Here is a 14,753-nt window from a genome sequence, read left to right on the forward strand (position 1 = left end):
ATATATATTATAAATTTACATATTGTTCTTTACATAACCAGTTTATGGATCTACATTATTTTTTTTCCTCAAATGATTGCAAAACCTATAGCATGAACAAAATACAGTATTTAATGTTACATTACAAAATTAATTACAGTGCAATGAAATTTTTAATAGCTCTCAGATCCTGATCAGATAGAAATAACTGAAATTTTTCACTTAATTGATGCATTTTATTATGGCCTATGGGATGCAGAAAGATCATATATCATCAACACAAGCTCTTTCATTCTCCATGCAGTAAAATAAAACATCAATATCATACTGCATTTTACAAATGTTTCAGCTTTAGATGCAGTACAATAAATAAAAATGTATGCACACTTTGGGCTATAGATAATGAATAAATAAAACAGTATTAAATAGTGCTAGTAAATGGCTTCCAAGTGGACTGTAATCTGAAAGATTTAGTAACATGCATGATGCTAGAAAAGAATAACAATATCAGTACTAAACAAGAAATGTACTTATGTACAAATTTATTGTTTATATCAATTTTAATTAATACTAAACTGTAAATATGTTTTATGGATATGAACACTTATTCCAGCATTGACTATTTAAATACCTTTTCAACTATCTTAATGGTATCAATGGCCCACAATGTTTTTTTTTTTATATATATGCTTTAAGAAGCAGCATACTTAAAGGGAAAGGGAGGGTATGCTCAAGAAGAATCCACTTTTTGAAGTTTTTCATCTTCACTTTCAATAGCTTTTTCTTTATGTTCTAATATGATATCATCTCCATCATCTTCAAATTCATCTTCTGTTGGTTTTTCAGGACCATCAATTATGACTTCATCTTCCTCTAAGGTCATATCGTCTTTGTCAGGTGGACATTGAAGACACCTAATAAAACATATAAGGTTCATTTGCATTCCCAAAGTCAATATGTTATATGCTCTTAAGTTCTATAAATAATAATAAAAACTTTTATGAAACAAATATTTTATATGAAAAATTCTGACTTTATTTTAACTGTTATACTCTAGTTAAGTGTTCCTGTAAATATGAGTTTTTCTCAAATATTCAAAGAATATAGCAGAACTAGCAACCAAAGACTCAGAATCTCATCTTCTCTTTTTTGTGTTAGATTTGATGGAATGTCACAGCCAAACAATTTAGCTTATTAGAAACCCCCTGCTTAATGCTTATGGTGGTGGGGGTAATCCCACCTGCAATATCTGTAAATTACATGTCTTCTGGCTGGTGGGCCTGTTTTGTGGGAGAAAAATCGCCATTCCTTCCTGCATGAGACTAACTCACTTCACTTGAAAAACCCCTGATAAAGATTCCTTGCAGAAATCAAACCCAGGATGTTTTTGATACAGTTGAGTTACAGAAGCCCTCCAACCTCAAAATTATTTTTTTTTTTTTTTTTGAATAGCTGACACTCCATATATAATATAACCTCAGTGCATCACCTCATGAGGAACAGAAATTTCAGCATTATACCTAAATGATTGTACAAAATGATTGTAGTCTTTTTATTTCATATATTTCAAATGTGTTTCAGTGGTCTTGGCAATTTGTACAATGATTTGTACTTCACAATTTGTACCTACCTGAGAAGAGATGTTAATTCAAATCCCATTTGTGACAGATCAAATTTTACAATTTTTTTTTTTTCCAGACAAGACACAAAATTTTCCCATGAGACAGAAAGTGGCTTAAATAATGTTATATTTTTCATGAAAAAATAAAACTAAATGTTAGAAATGTTCATATCTTAGCTTTTCTTTGAAATGGTGAAACTGCCAATATTTTCTTCAAATGTTGTCACTTTGCTATAATGCTTAGTTCTTTTCAACCTGTTTTTTTTTTTTTTTTTGAATAATATTTGCATATCTGAATCTACAGCTCACTCTTGAGTTGTCTGATTTGGATCCTTGTAAAAACTTTAGCACACAATTTTCTCTCCCACTGAAATACTTCTTACCCTGCTCCACTAGGTAGCAGTGTCACATCCTACTTCATATCCTGTGCACATTCTCATATCCTGGACCAAATGTGAAAATATCTCTGATGGCAATAATATAATAAATAAGATTTTCTTGTTTTGTGTGTGTGTGTGTGTGTGTGTGTGCATGCATGCGCTCTCAGAATTTATTCATGAATTCCCTGAAATTAATTCATGAACTTATCCTGAAGTTATGAAAATTCTTATGCAATTTAGAACGTGGCGTCAGTAATGACTAGTCCATGTTCTCTATTTAGCCTAAATTGAATCCTAGGCTACTCACCATTCTTCTCGATAGATCTTCCCATAACATTTCTGCATGCCTGGAAATCATTTCTTAACATGGAAAGATTTTTCCTCCCAAGAAACTCAGATTTTTCATTCTGATGATTATTGTTTCCCTAATTTTTGAGAAGATTTATGCACACATATTTGTTTAGATTAGGTTGATTTCTGAGTGCCACTGCAGATTCCAAAAACAGTCTTTCCTTTTTAAAAGAAAACAGAAATCAATCTAAAGTTAAAAGTATTGTTATCACCAGAGCAGATAATGGTAATACCACAGTCGCCCTTAATGCCACAGAATATAATCGAAAAATGTATACTTTTCTCTGAGATCACTACCTACATCCCATTAAATCACGATCACACAAAAATACAAGTTAAAAAATTAAAAAGCTTACTTAAAAAAAGTATCTTCTGGCCACAGGACATTATGAAAACACTCAAACCCTTTGGTTCAGCGCCCCCCCCCCCCACGATATACGGTTTATCCAAAATCCTTATTCCATATAAATTTATTCGATTGACTTCCTACCAGGAGTGCTTAAGGGTCAAAGCTGTATACCTGAGAGGAAACCTACACATAGCCTTTAAAGGAATGCGGAGAACCGACCAGGGCTTCTGACCTAATGTCCAATCCTCACCTTCTCGTGGTGCACCCTGTTGGGTATCTACTTTGATACTGAACAAACGAGGATGGGCTGGCAATTTGGGATTTAGCCGACCAAATTGTATTCTTATTGGTTAAACCAAAATAGAAAATGATGGTACAACATGACAAAATTTCATGCCGGCTGGGGCGTCGCCCGGTTAAACAAGGCCCCGGTTGTTTACGCCAGGGAACCAGGGTGAACAGCGAAAAGTCAGCTACTGGAACAAATCTGAAAACAAACCCCAACTCAACATCACCAGAGTTAAAGATCGGTACTATCAATGTAAGAAGCCTGAATGGCAAAGAAATGGAGCTAGCTGAGGAATTAGATAAGTACCAGATCGACATAATAGGGGTGACTGAAACAAAAAAGACCAAAACTGGTGAGATCTTTCTGAGCAATAAATACAAAATGTTATATTCAGGCAATGACAATCAAGGAAAAGAAGGAGTAGCCATAGTATTCAACACAAAATACGAGGCTAATCTTCTTGAATGGCAGTCAGTCTCAAGTAGAGTAATGTGGGCAAATATGAGAATGGGGAACTGGACAATGAGACTTATTTGTGCCTATGTCCCACAGAAGGTTCTACTAAGGTAGAAGTGGAGGAATTTTTTGAGGCTTTAGAAAAAGCAATTGACACAATGAAAAAGGAAAAGTTGGTCCTTGTTGGGGATCTAAATAGCAGAGTAGGAAATGATTGTGAGACATACAAAAATATTTTGGGAAAATTTGGAGAAAAGAGCAAAGCTAATAATAATGGCAAATATCTGTTGGATTTCTGCTCAGGACATGGACTTGTTATTACTAACACCATGTTCCAACATAAAAATGTGCACAAATTCACATGGAGAGAAGAGGCTAGGAATAAGAAAAGTCTCATTGACTATGTTATTGTTGATAGTGATGTTTTCTCCCTGGTGCAGGACACCAGAGTGTACAGAGGATTTGAAATTGGAAGTGATCACTATTTAGTCTTGAGCAGGATAAAATTGAATTTCATATTGAAAAGAAAAACATGTGAGAAAGTTTTAAAGCGAATAAAAGTTGAGCAGCTCTCAGATGTGAACTGTAGACTAAAATACACAAAGATTATTGAAGAAAAAATGAAAGAGTTTGAGAAGAGGAATCAAACCTTGGAGATTCAGTGGCAAACTCTGAAGAAAACATTGATTGATTCTGCCAGAGAGGCATGTGGTGAGGTTGTGTGCAAGGATGAAAAAATCAGAACTCCCTGGTGGACACAGCAAGTTAATGAGGCAGTGAAGGAAAAGAAGAAAGCATATCAAAAGTTCCTGGCAAAAAAGTCAGCTTTTACTCTTACAGAATACAGAGACAAATGTAAGAATGCTAAACACTGTGTAAAACTAGCTAAACAAAAGTCATGGGAGGACTTTGGCAAGAATATAGAAAATAAATATCAAGAAGGTGGCAAAATATTCTGGAGGTTGTTGAAGAAGCTTAGGAATGGAGGAAAGAGTGCTGTTAAAGGAATTAGAGATGATAAAGGTGATATGAAAACAGGAGAAAAAGATATCCTTGAAGTAAGGAGTAATTACTTTGAAAAACTGCTAAATGAAACAAGCAGTGATGACAGCACAGTGGTAAAAAACACTGACCAGGCATGCAGTCAGGATTACATATCCATACTTGAAGTAGAAAAAGCCATCAAAGGCTTGAAATGTGGAAAGGTAGCAGGAGTAGATGATATTCGACCAGAAATGCGGAAGCATGGTGGTATAAGAGTCTTACAGTGGCTGCACTGCATAGTTCAGAAAGCCTGGACAGAGGAATGAATTCCTGATGATTGGAGTAGAGCTCTCATAGTACCCATATATAAAAAAGGAAATAAAACTGAATGTGAGAATTACAGAGGTATTTCCCTACTGAGTGTTCCTGGCAAGATCTATGCAAGTGTACTTGAGAAACGGTCGAGAAGAATTGTGGAAGAAAAGCTTGATGAAGAACAAGCTGGATTCAGGCCAAATAGAGGCTGTCAGGATCAGATCTTCACTTTACGACAAATAGTCGAGAAAGCATGGGAATATAACAAAGATCTGTATTTAAGTTTTGTCGATTTGGAAAAGGCATATGACAAGGTGCCAAGAGAGAAGCTATTGAATACGCTGCAGTTATATGGTGTCAATGGGGCATTATATCAAGCAATACTTAGTTTTTATTTGAGTTGTAAGTCAGCAGTTAGAATTGAAGGAAGTACAGGAAGATGGTTTAATGTTAAATCTGGTGTGAGACAAGGATGTACATTATCCTCTGTTATTCATTATCTATATGGATCACATTATGAAGGAAAGTGGTATTAAACATGATATCAAAATTGGAGGAGTTAATGTCAGCTCTTTGCTTTATGCGGATGATGTTATACTTCTAAATAAATCCGCTACAAGTCTGCAAGATTCTCTGACTAAATTGAATAGCTGTTGTAATAGATATGGTATGAAGGTCAGCTGAAAATAGGCAGAATCATTGAAAATGTCAACTGTGTTGTGAATGGAGAACCTGTGGAACAAGTAAAACATTTCAGCTACTTAGGCACGATTTTTACTGAAGATGGCAAATTAAAAATAGAAATAGACAACAGAATCGGCAAAGCTGGTATGGTGGGAAGTCAATTGAATAAATTCATATGGAATAAGAGAGAAATTAGTCGGAACACTAAATTAGCTGTATACAAGACAGTGTTCAAACCAGTTTTAACTTATGGATCTGTGAGCTGGGTCAGAAGTAAAACACTTGACCAAAGACTAGAGACCGCAGATATGAGAGTCCTGAGAAAGATTAGAGGCGTGAACAGATGGCATCAATGGCAATATCATATTAAAAATGAGGATATTAGGAAAGTACTTGACATTGTCAGCATCCAGGAATGTGTTAGCAGAGCTAATCTCAGGTGGTATGGTCACTTAAATAGAATGGGAGAGGAAAGATTAGCAAAACAACTGTTCTCTGCCAGGTTGGCAGGAAAACGACCCAGAGGAAGACCAAGATATAGGTGGATTGATACGGTACAAAGTGCCTTAGACGATAGAAATATAAGATCTGATAATGTTGGAGTCTTGACAAGTAACAGACTGATTTGGAGGAAAATTGTAGATAGGAAGTTAGTAATGATGTAATTTTTTCATGTAGTACTGTCATATCCTGTACACCCTTTGAGGGTACATGGCAGGAATTTGATGATGATGACTTCCTACCATACGAACTTTCTTGATTCTGTTGTCAATTTCCACATTTAATTTACCATATTCACTAAAATCTTATCAAAGTAGCTAAAATGTTTTACTTGTTCTATAGGTTCTCCATTCACAATGCAGTTAATATTTTCATTGTCTTTGTCTAGTTATTGCTGACATTCATACCATATCCATTACAACAGTTATTTAATTTAATTTAGTCAAGGAATCTTGCAGACTTGTAGCGGATTTATTTAGCAGTATAACATCATCTGCATAAAGCAAAGAGCTGACATTAACATCTCCAATTTTGATATCAGGTTTAATACAATTTCCTTCATAATGTGATCCATATGGATAATGAATAACACATGAGAAAATGTACATCCTTGTCTCACACCAGCTTTAACATTAAACAATCTTCCTGTACTTCCTTCAATTCTAACTGCTGACTTACAATTCAAATAAAGACTAAGTATTGCTTGACATAATGCCCCAGTGAGACCATACGAATGTAGCGTTTTGAACAGCTTCTCTCTTGACACCTTGTGATATGCCTTTTCCAGATCTACAAAACTTAAATACAGATCTTTGTTATAATACCATGATTTCTCAACTATTTGTCATAAAGTGAAAATCTGATCCTGACAGCCTCTATATGGCCTGAATCCAGCTTGTTCTTCACCAAGCTTCTCTTCCACAATCCTTTTCAACCTTTTCTGAAGTATATTTGCATAAATTTTACCAGGAACACTCGTTAGAGAAATACCCCTATAATTCTCACATATCTCTACCTATTTACTTCAAGTAGGTAGAGATGACCTTGCTAATGCTTCTGCCTGGTATCATCACTTGGGCCTGGCTCCCACTGAAGAGATCTCAATAAAGATCGAAACTAGTCTGGGTAGTGGCCCTTCCCTTAATGCATAACATTATACATATCCGCAAGGAGATGTGTTTTGCATTATGGGAGATACTGAGATAGGAGCGATGTTAGCTTGCTCCACCTTTGCAATGAGTTTCCCGGTGTTGTACCACCTTATCCCAGTCCTGAAGATACTTTCAGGTGCAAACTCTGTTTGCTCACACTTGGATAAAGGATTAAACTAAATTTATTATAAACTTTCAACAATCTACTTCAAGTATGGATATGTATTCCTGATTGCATGCCTGGTCAGTGTTTTTTTACCACTGTGCTGTCACTGATTGTTTCATTTAGCAATTTTTTGAAGTAATTACTTCATACTTCAAGAATATCTTTTTCTCCAGTTTTCATGTCACCGTTATAATCTCTAATTCCTTTTACAGCACTCTTTCCTCCATTTCTGAGCTTCTTCAACAACCTCAGAATATCTTGCCACCTTCTTGATATTTATTTTCTATGTTCTTACCAAAGTCTTCCCACGACTTTTGTTTAGCTAGTTTTACACAGTGTTTAGCTTTCTTACATTTGTCTCTGTATTCTCTAAGAGCACAAGCTGATTTATTTGCCAGGAACTTTTGATATGCTTTCTTCTTTTCCTTCACTGCCTCTTTAACTTCCTGTGTTCACCATGGAGTTCTAATTTTTCTATCCTTGCACACAACATCACCATATCTCTCTCTCTGGTTGAATCAATCAATGTTTTCTTCAGGGCTTGCCACTGAATCTCCAAGGTTTGGTTCCTGTTCTCAAACTCTTTCATTTTTTATTCAATAATCTTTGTGTATTTTAGTCTACAGTTCACATCTGAGAGCTGTTTAACTTTAATATGCTTTAAAACTTTCTCACATGTTCTTCTTTTCAATATGAAATTCAATTTTATCTTGCTCAAGACTAAATGGTGATCACTTCCAATTTCAAATCCTACACTCTAGTGTCCTACACAAGGGTGAAAACATCACTATCAACAATAACATAGTCAATGAGACTTTTCTTATTCCTTGCATCTTCTCTCCATGTGAATTTGTGCACATATTTATTTTGGAACATTGTGTTAGTAATAACCCGTCCAAGTCCTGAGCCTTTTCTTCACTGTATATAGAAAACCCACTCACACAGGCAGATACATTCACAACCCCCCCCATTAATAATATGGTATCATTAAAACATTAATGAATAGAGCCCTATAATCTTTGTTTCAGTGGAATCTCTCTTTCAACTATATGCAACACTTCTTATCCAATGGCTACAGTGATTACAGAGTTAAAAAAATCAGTTCCTCCCCCATTCCTTGGCCATCTCGTCAGGAAGATTTCAAAAATGCATCACCATCCCTTATAGCACATTATGAAAAATAGCCAGGTTGTTAAAAAAGTACAACCTCTACACAACTTTTAAGTCCCAATGGAAACTTGCTACCCTTTCTGTTCTACTCTCAGTGCCTGGAATATATAAAGTACTCTGTTCCTGCAAGTTGGCTTACTTCAGACAGACAGGTAGATCTGCCACTGTCCATTTAGATGAACACAAATCTTATATCTGCAATCACGACTATGGTCAATCTGGCCTTTCTGCCCATGTATTGGACACAACTCAGAGGATCTTCTGGAAGAAAACCACCATGCTCCACCATAGTAAATTTAAAAAGGAAAGACTGTTTTTGGAATCTGCAGCAGCACTCAGAAATCAACCTAATCTAAACAAATATGGATACATGAAACTTCCCAAAATTTGGGAAACAATAATCATCAGAGGTCCCAGTTTACATCCTGGGTGCCTACAAATGCCCACAGAGGGTGCACCACCTAGATAGGACTTTAGAGTCACCCAAGTGTTTCATTAAGTATTGTGCTGTTTTTGTCTATGTGTTACGAGTGTTATTTGTACTCCTCTGAAGATGTCTCAATGACTGAGACGAAATATTGGAAGCATTAAAATTAGTTTTTAAATCCTTTAATAGTGCTGTCAATACTCCATTAAACATCAAATATGAGAAATCTGTTCAGAGTATCATGTATGGAGATTTGATGATTCAGGGTGTGCAGAGCAGAGTGTCAGAGAAGTGCTTGCTGGGTGGAACAATAGAGAGTGTGGCAACAGTAGTGAAGAGGGGTGAAAATACAGAGGAGACGATAGTAACAGTTGGTACAAATGACTTGAGAGAGATGGCACAAGATTTGAGATGTTAGGGATAGTGCAACAGAAATGTGTACAAGGAAAGATAGTGAGTGTGCTGTCCTGGTATGATAATGCAGAGTGGAGGAGAAAAGCAGTGATAATTAAAGAGATGATAGCAAGAATGCGCAAGAAAGAGGTCTGGAATATGTGGATGCTAGAGTAATTTGAGGATAGAAGAGAGCCATATGCAAGAAATTAATTACATTTGAAGGCAGAAGGACACAAGCATTTAGAGAGATTTATTTCAAGGCAGGGAAACTAGAATAGTGGAATTATACTGGAAGAAGCAAGAGATCTTGGGGGTAACTATTGATAGAAATTTCAACTTCAAAGGACATACTGCAAAGGTTGTGAAGACATATCAATATCAAAAAATTGCTGCAATATTGGGGAGGACATTTGACCATAAAAGATAAAAGTGTGGTATCCCATTGTATAAAGCTTTGATCAGACCACATATGGATTTCTGTGCTCAGATGTGGGATTTGAAGGGGATGAAGTAACCCTGTAGAGGGTGCAAAAGATGATAATAAAAATGATATCAGGACTGCACAAGATTGATTATGAGGAGAGGCCATGCAGACTGCAGAGCCTTGTGGAGAGAAGACAAAGTGGGAGGGGGGAGGAGGAGATATTTCTGTTATTGAAGGGCTACTATTGAATTAACACTTGAGGAGATTTCTCATATGGTAGAAGAAAGTGAAAGAACAAGGACAATGGGTCATCTCAGGAAGTTACAAAGGAAATAGTGAGTAAAAGGGTAAGTAAGTTTTTTTGCATGGAGAGTGACAGAAACTTGGAATGCATTGCCTGAGAGGGTAACGAAAGTGCAGACAGTGAATGAGTTTATGGAATAGTGGGAGACTTTATATTGACTAGTGTTGACCTCCCACAATGAGTTTTGTGACTCGTGGAAGTCAAGAAATTAACACATGATACAATTTGGTCAGTTTAGTCCCAGACTGCTAGCCAATCCCAGTTAGTTGAGCATTCAAATGGATACCAAATAGTTGTAAATATTTACAAATTCAAAGAAGGACATTGATAAACATAAATTTTTATATGACATAAAATTGCATTATTAGTGACAAACAGTTAAGTGTAGAGGTCAGATTATGTGAGTTACTGTATTTCAATTTCAATATATATGAACCAAATTTATTATGTTAATTCATACCTGCTTTCATTAATTCCATAATTGATGCAAGTAAAGCCTACACATTCACAACAACCATCATGAAACCAACGGTAACTAGAAGCTCCCATAGAACGACAGGAATTCTTGCACTTGTTCCACGACATACACTGAGACATATAAGCTACAGTGCAATTTACTGGAATACTTTCTGTTATTATTTCTGCTGACTTATCAGTAGAAACTATAAAATATTAAAACCAAGATTTCTAAGCAAACATTTCATTTCACAATATTAGAAAAAGAACTGTAAACTGTAATGCATAATATAATATTCAGCTAAAAGTGACTACATCTGAAAAAATTATTTTATTTTATTTTATTTTTCTAGTTAAGAGAATTTATGAGTATACTGTAAAAGATGATAGCATTCCAGGGAATCTTACTATAAATATAATTAAAAAAAAGCTACACAGTGAAATATGACACACAATATTTTTGATTCAGTTTACTGAGCTTAGTGAATTCTCTCTCATGGGAGTCAGATGATAATAAACTTAGTCTAAAATGCTACCGAGAATTTGCAATTCCAAAATTACACTAAGGGGGGGGTTTAAGGTCAAAGCTGTATAACAGAGAGGAGACCTCCACACAGCCTTTAAAGGAATGTGGAGAACCGACCAGGGCTTCTCACCTAATGTCCAATCCTCGCATTCTTGTGGTGCACCCTGTTGGGTATCTACCTGGATACTGAACAAACAAGGATGGGCTGGCAATTTGGAATTTAGCCAAACAAATTGTATTCCTATTGGCTTAAACCAATATAGAAAATGATGGTACAACATGAAAAATTTCATGCCGGCTGGGACGTTGCCCGGTTAAACAAGGCCCCCGTTGTTTTCACCAGGGAACCAGGACGAACAGCGAAAAGTCAGCTACTGGAACAAATCTGAAAACACACTCCAACTCAACATCACCAGAGTTAAAGATCGGTACTATCAACATAAGAAGCCTGAATGGCAAAGAAATGGAGCTAGCTGAAGAATTAGATAAATACCAGATTGACATAACAGGGGTGACTGAAACAAAAAAGACAAAAACTGGTGAGATCTTTCTGAACAATATATACAAAATGTTATATTCAGGAAATGACAATCAAGGAAAAGAAGGAGTAGCCATAGTATTCAACATAAAATACAAGGCTAATCTTCTTGAATGGCAGGCAGTCTCAAATATAGTGATGTGGGCAAATATCAGAATGAGGAATTGAACAATGAGACTTATTTGTGCCTATGGTCCCACAGAATCTACTAAGGTAGAAGTGGAGGAATTTTTTGAGGCTTTAGAAAAAGCAATTGACACAATGAAAAAGGAAAAGTTGGTCCTTGTTGGGGATCTAAATAGCAGAGTAGGAAATGATTGTGAGACATACAGAAAAATTTGGAGAAAAGAGCAAAGCTAATAATAATGGCAAATATCTGTTGAATTTCTGCTCAGGACATGGATTGGTTATTACTAACACCGTGTTCCAACATAAAAATGTGCACAAATTCACATGGAGAGAAGAGGCAAGGAATAAGAAAAGTCTCATTGACTATGTTATTGTTGATAGTGATGTTTTCTCCCTGGTGCAGGACACCGGAGTGTACAAAGGATTTGAAATTGGAAGCAATCACTATTTAGTCTTGAGCAGGATAAAATTGAATTTCATATTGAAAAGAATAACATGTAAGAAAGTTTTAAAGCAAATAAAAGTTGAGCAGCTCTCAGATGTGAACTGTAGACTAAAATACACAAAGATTATTGAAGAAAAAATGAAAGAGTTTGAGAATAGGAACCAAACCTTGGAGATTCAGTGGCAAGCCTTGAAGCCCTGATGGATTCAGCCAGAGAGGCACGTGGTGAGGTTGTCTGCAAGGATAGAAAAATCAGAACTCCCTGGTGGACACAGGAAGTTAAAGAGGCAGTGAAGGAAAAGAAGAAAGCATATCAAAAATTCCTGGCAAATAAGTCAGCTTTAACTCTTACAGAATACAGAGACAAATGTAAGAAAGCTAAACACTGTGTAAAACTAGCTAAACAAAAGTCATGGGAGGACTTTGGCAAGAACATGGAAAATAAATATCAAGAAGGTGGTAAGATATTCTGAAGGTTGTTGAAGAAGCTTAGAAATGGAGGAAAAAGTGCTGTTAAAGGAATTAGAGATGATAAAGGTGATATGAAAACAGGAGAAAAAGATATCCTTGAAGTAAGGAGTAATTACTTTGAAAAATTGCTAAATGAAACAAGCAGTGATAGCACAATGGTAAAAAACACTCCACAGGCATAGAGTCAGGAATACATCTCCATACTTGAAGTAGAAAAAGCCATCAAATGCTTGAAATGTGGAAAGGCAGCAGGAGTAGACGACCAGAAATGCTGAAGTATGGTAGTATAAATGTCTTACAGTGGCTGCACTGCACAGTTCAGAAAGCATGGACAGAGGGACGAATTCCCGATGATTGGAGTAGAGCTCTAATAGTACCCATATATAAAAGGGGAAATGAAACTGAATGTGAGAATTACAGAGGTATCTCCCTACTGAGTGTTCCTGGCAAGATCTATACAAGTATACTTGAGAAACGGTTGAGAAGAATAGTGGAAGAAAAGCTTGGTGAAGAACAAGCTGGATTCAGACCAAATACAGGCTGTCAGGATCAGATCTTCACTTTATGACAAATAGTTGAGAAAGCATGGGAATATAACAAAGATCTGTATTTAAGTTCTGTCAATCTAGAAAAGGCATATGACAAGGTGCCAAGAGAGAAGCTATTCAATATGCTACAGTTATATAGTGTCAATGGGGCATTATATCAAGCAATACTTAGTCTTTATTTGAGTTGTAAGTCAGCAGTTAGAATTGAAAGAAGTACAGGAAGAAGGTTTAATGTTAAAACCGGTGTGAGACAAGGATGTACATTTTCTCATCTGTTATTCATTATCTATATGGATCACTTTATGAAGGAAAGTGGTATTAAACATATCAGAATTGGAGATGTTAATGTCAGCTCTTTGCTTTATGCAGACGATGTTATACTTCTAAATAAATCTGCTACAAGCCTGCAAGATTCCCTGACTAAATTGAATAACTGTTGTAATAGATATGGCATGAAGGTCAGCAATAAAAAGGCAAAGACAATGAAAATAGGTAGAATCGTTGAAAATGTCAACTGTGTTGTGAACGGAGAACCTGTGGAACAAGTAAAACATTTCAGCTACTTAGGCACGATTCTTAGTGAAGATGGTAAATTAAATCTAGAAATGGACAACAGAATCAGCATAGCTGGTATGGTGGGAAGTCAACTGAATAAATTCATATGGAATAAGAGAGAAATTAGTTGAAACACTAAATTAGCAACAAGACAGTGTTCAAACCAGTTTTAACTTATGGATCTGAGAGCTGGGTCAGAAGTAAAACACTTGACCAAAGACTAGAGACTGCAGATATGAGAGTCCTGAGAAAGATTAAAGGCGTGAACAGATGGCATCAATGGCAATATCATATTAAAAACAAGGATATTAGGAAAGAACCTGACATTGTCAGCATCCAGGAATGCGTTAGCAGAGCTAATCTCAGGTGGTATGGTCACTTAAACAGAATGGGCGAGGAAAGATTAGCAAAGCAAGCATTCTCTGCCAGGTTGGCAGGAAAATGACCCAGAGGAAGACCAAGATATAAGTGGATTGATACGGTGCAAAGTGCCTTAGACGATAGAAATATAAGATCTGATAATGTTGGAGTCTTGACAAGTAACAGACTGATTTGGAGGAAAAATGTAGATAGGAAGTTAGTAATGACGTATATTTTTCATGTAGTACTATCATATCCTGTACACCCCTTGAGGGTACATGTCAGGAATTTGATGAACATGATGAACAAAATTACACTAATACAGGATTTTAAATGAGAGCTTAATCAATGAAATGAAACTAATATGTGTGCAATTATTACTACTGCCAAAACAAAGAGTGTAAGAAAGATGAGTGTATTATACAAATAGCATTTTTTTAAAAAAAATAAAGAATGATATAAAATAACTGTGGAATGCTTAAGGATCAAAGCTGTATATCTGGAAGGAGACCTTCACATGGCCTTTTAAGAAATATGGAGAAACGACTGGCACTTGACCTAATGAGGTTGGGCTGAAAAAATTGTATTCTTAGTAGCTTAAATCACAACATAAAATAACGGTAGAATGAAGAATTTCATGCCAGTTGGAGCACTGCTCGGTTAAACAAGATCCCTGTTGTTTTCATCAGGGAACCCAGGCAAATGGTAAAAAGTCAGAGATTGGAACAAATCCTGAAACACATCCCTACTCAACATCAGAAGAGTTCAAGATTGGAAC

At 36.0% G+C, this 14,753-nt stretch overlaps 1 protein-coding gene across 1 annotated transcript in view; it reads right to left on the reverse strand.

The window, feature by feature from the left end:
* Positions 1 to 222: 222 nt before the first annotated feature.
* The window catches only part of LOC150103248 (protein twisted gastrulation-like), a 50,308-nt gene continuing 35,777 nt past the window's right edge, over positions 223 to 14,753 (reverse strand). The window contains exons 4-5 of the mRNA XM_090398171.1: positions 10,408 to 10,609; positions 223 to 893 (exon numbers count right to left, since the gene is read on the reverse strand). Of these exons, the coding sequence (XP_090254297.1) occupies positions 710 to 893; positions 10,408 to 10,609 (386 nt within the window). The 3' untranslated portion in view covers positions 223 to 709. The remainder of the gene's footprint in view (positions 894 to 10,407; positions 10,610 to 14,753) is intronic.

The sequence above is a fragment of the Typopeltis vanoorti genome, chromosome 9 (assembly GCF_054136105.1).
Source record: "Typopeltis vanoorti isolate ZY-2024b chromosome 9, IOZ_Tvanoo_1.0, whole genome shotgun sequence".
Lineage (NCBI taxonomy): Eukaryota > Metazoa > Arthropoda > Arachnida > Uropygi > Thelyphonidae > Typopeltis > Typopeltis vanoorti.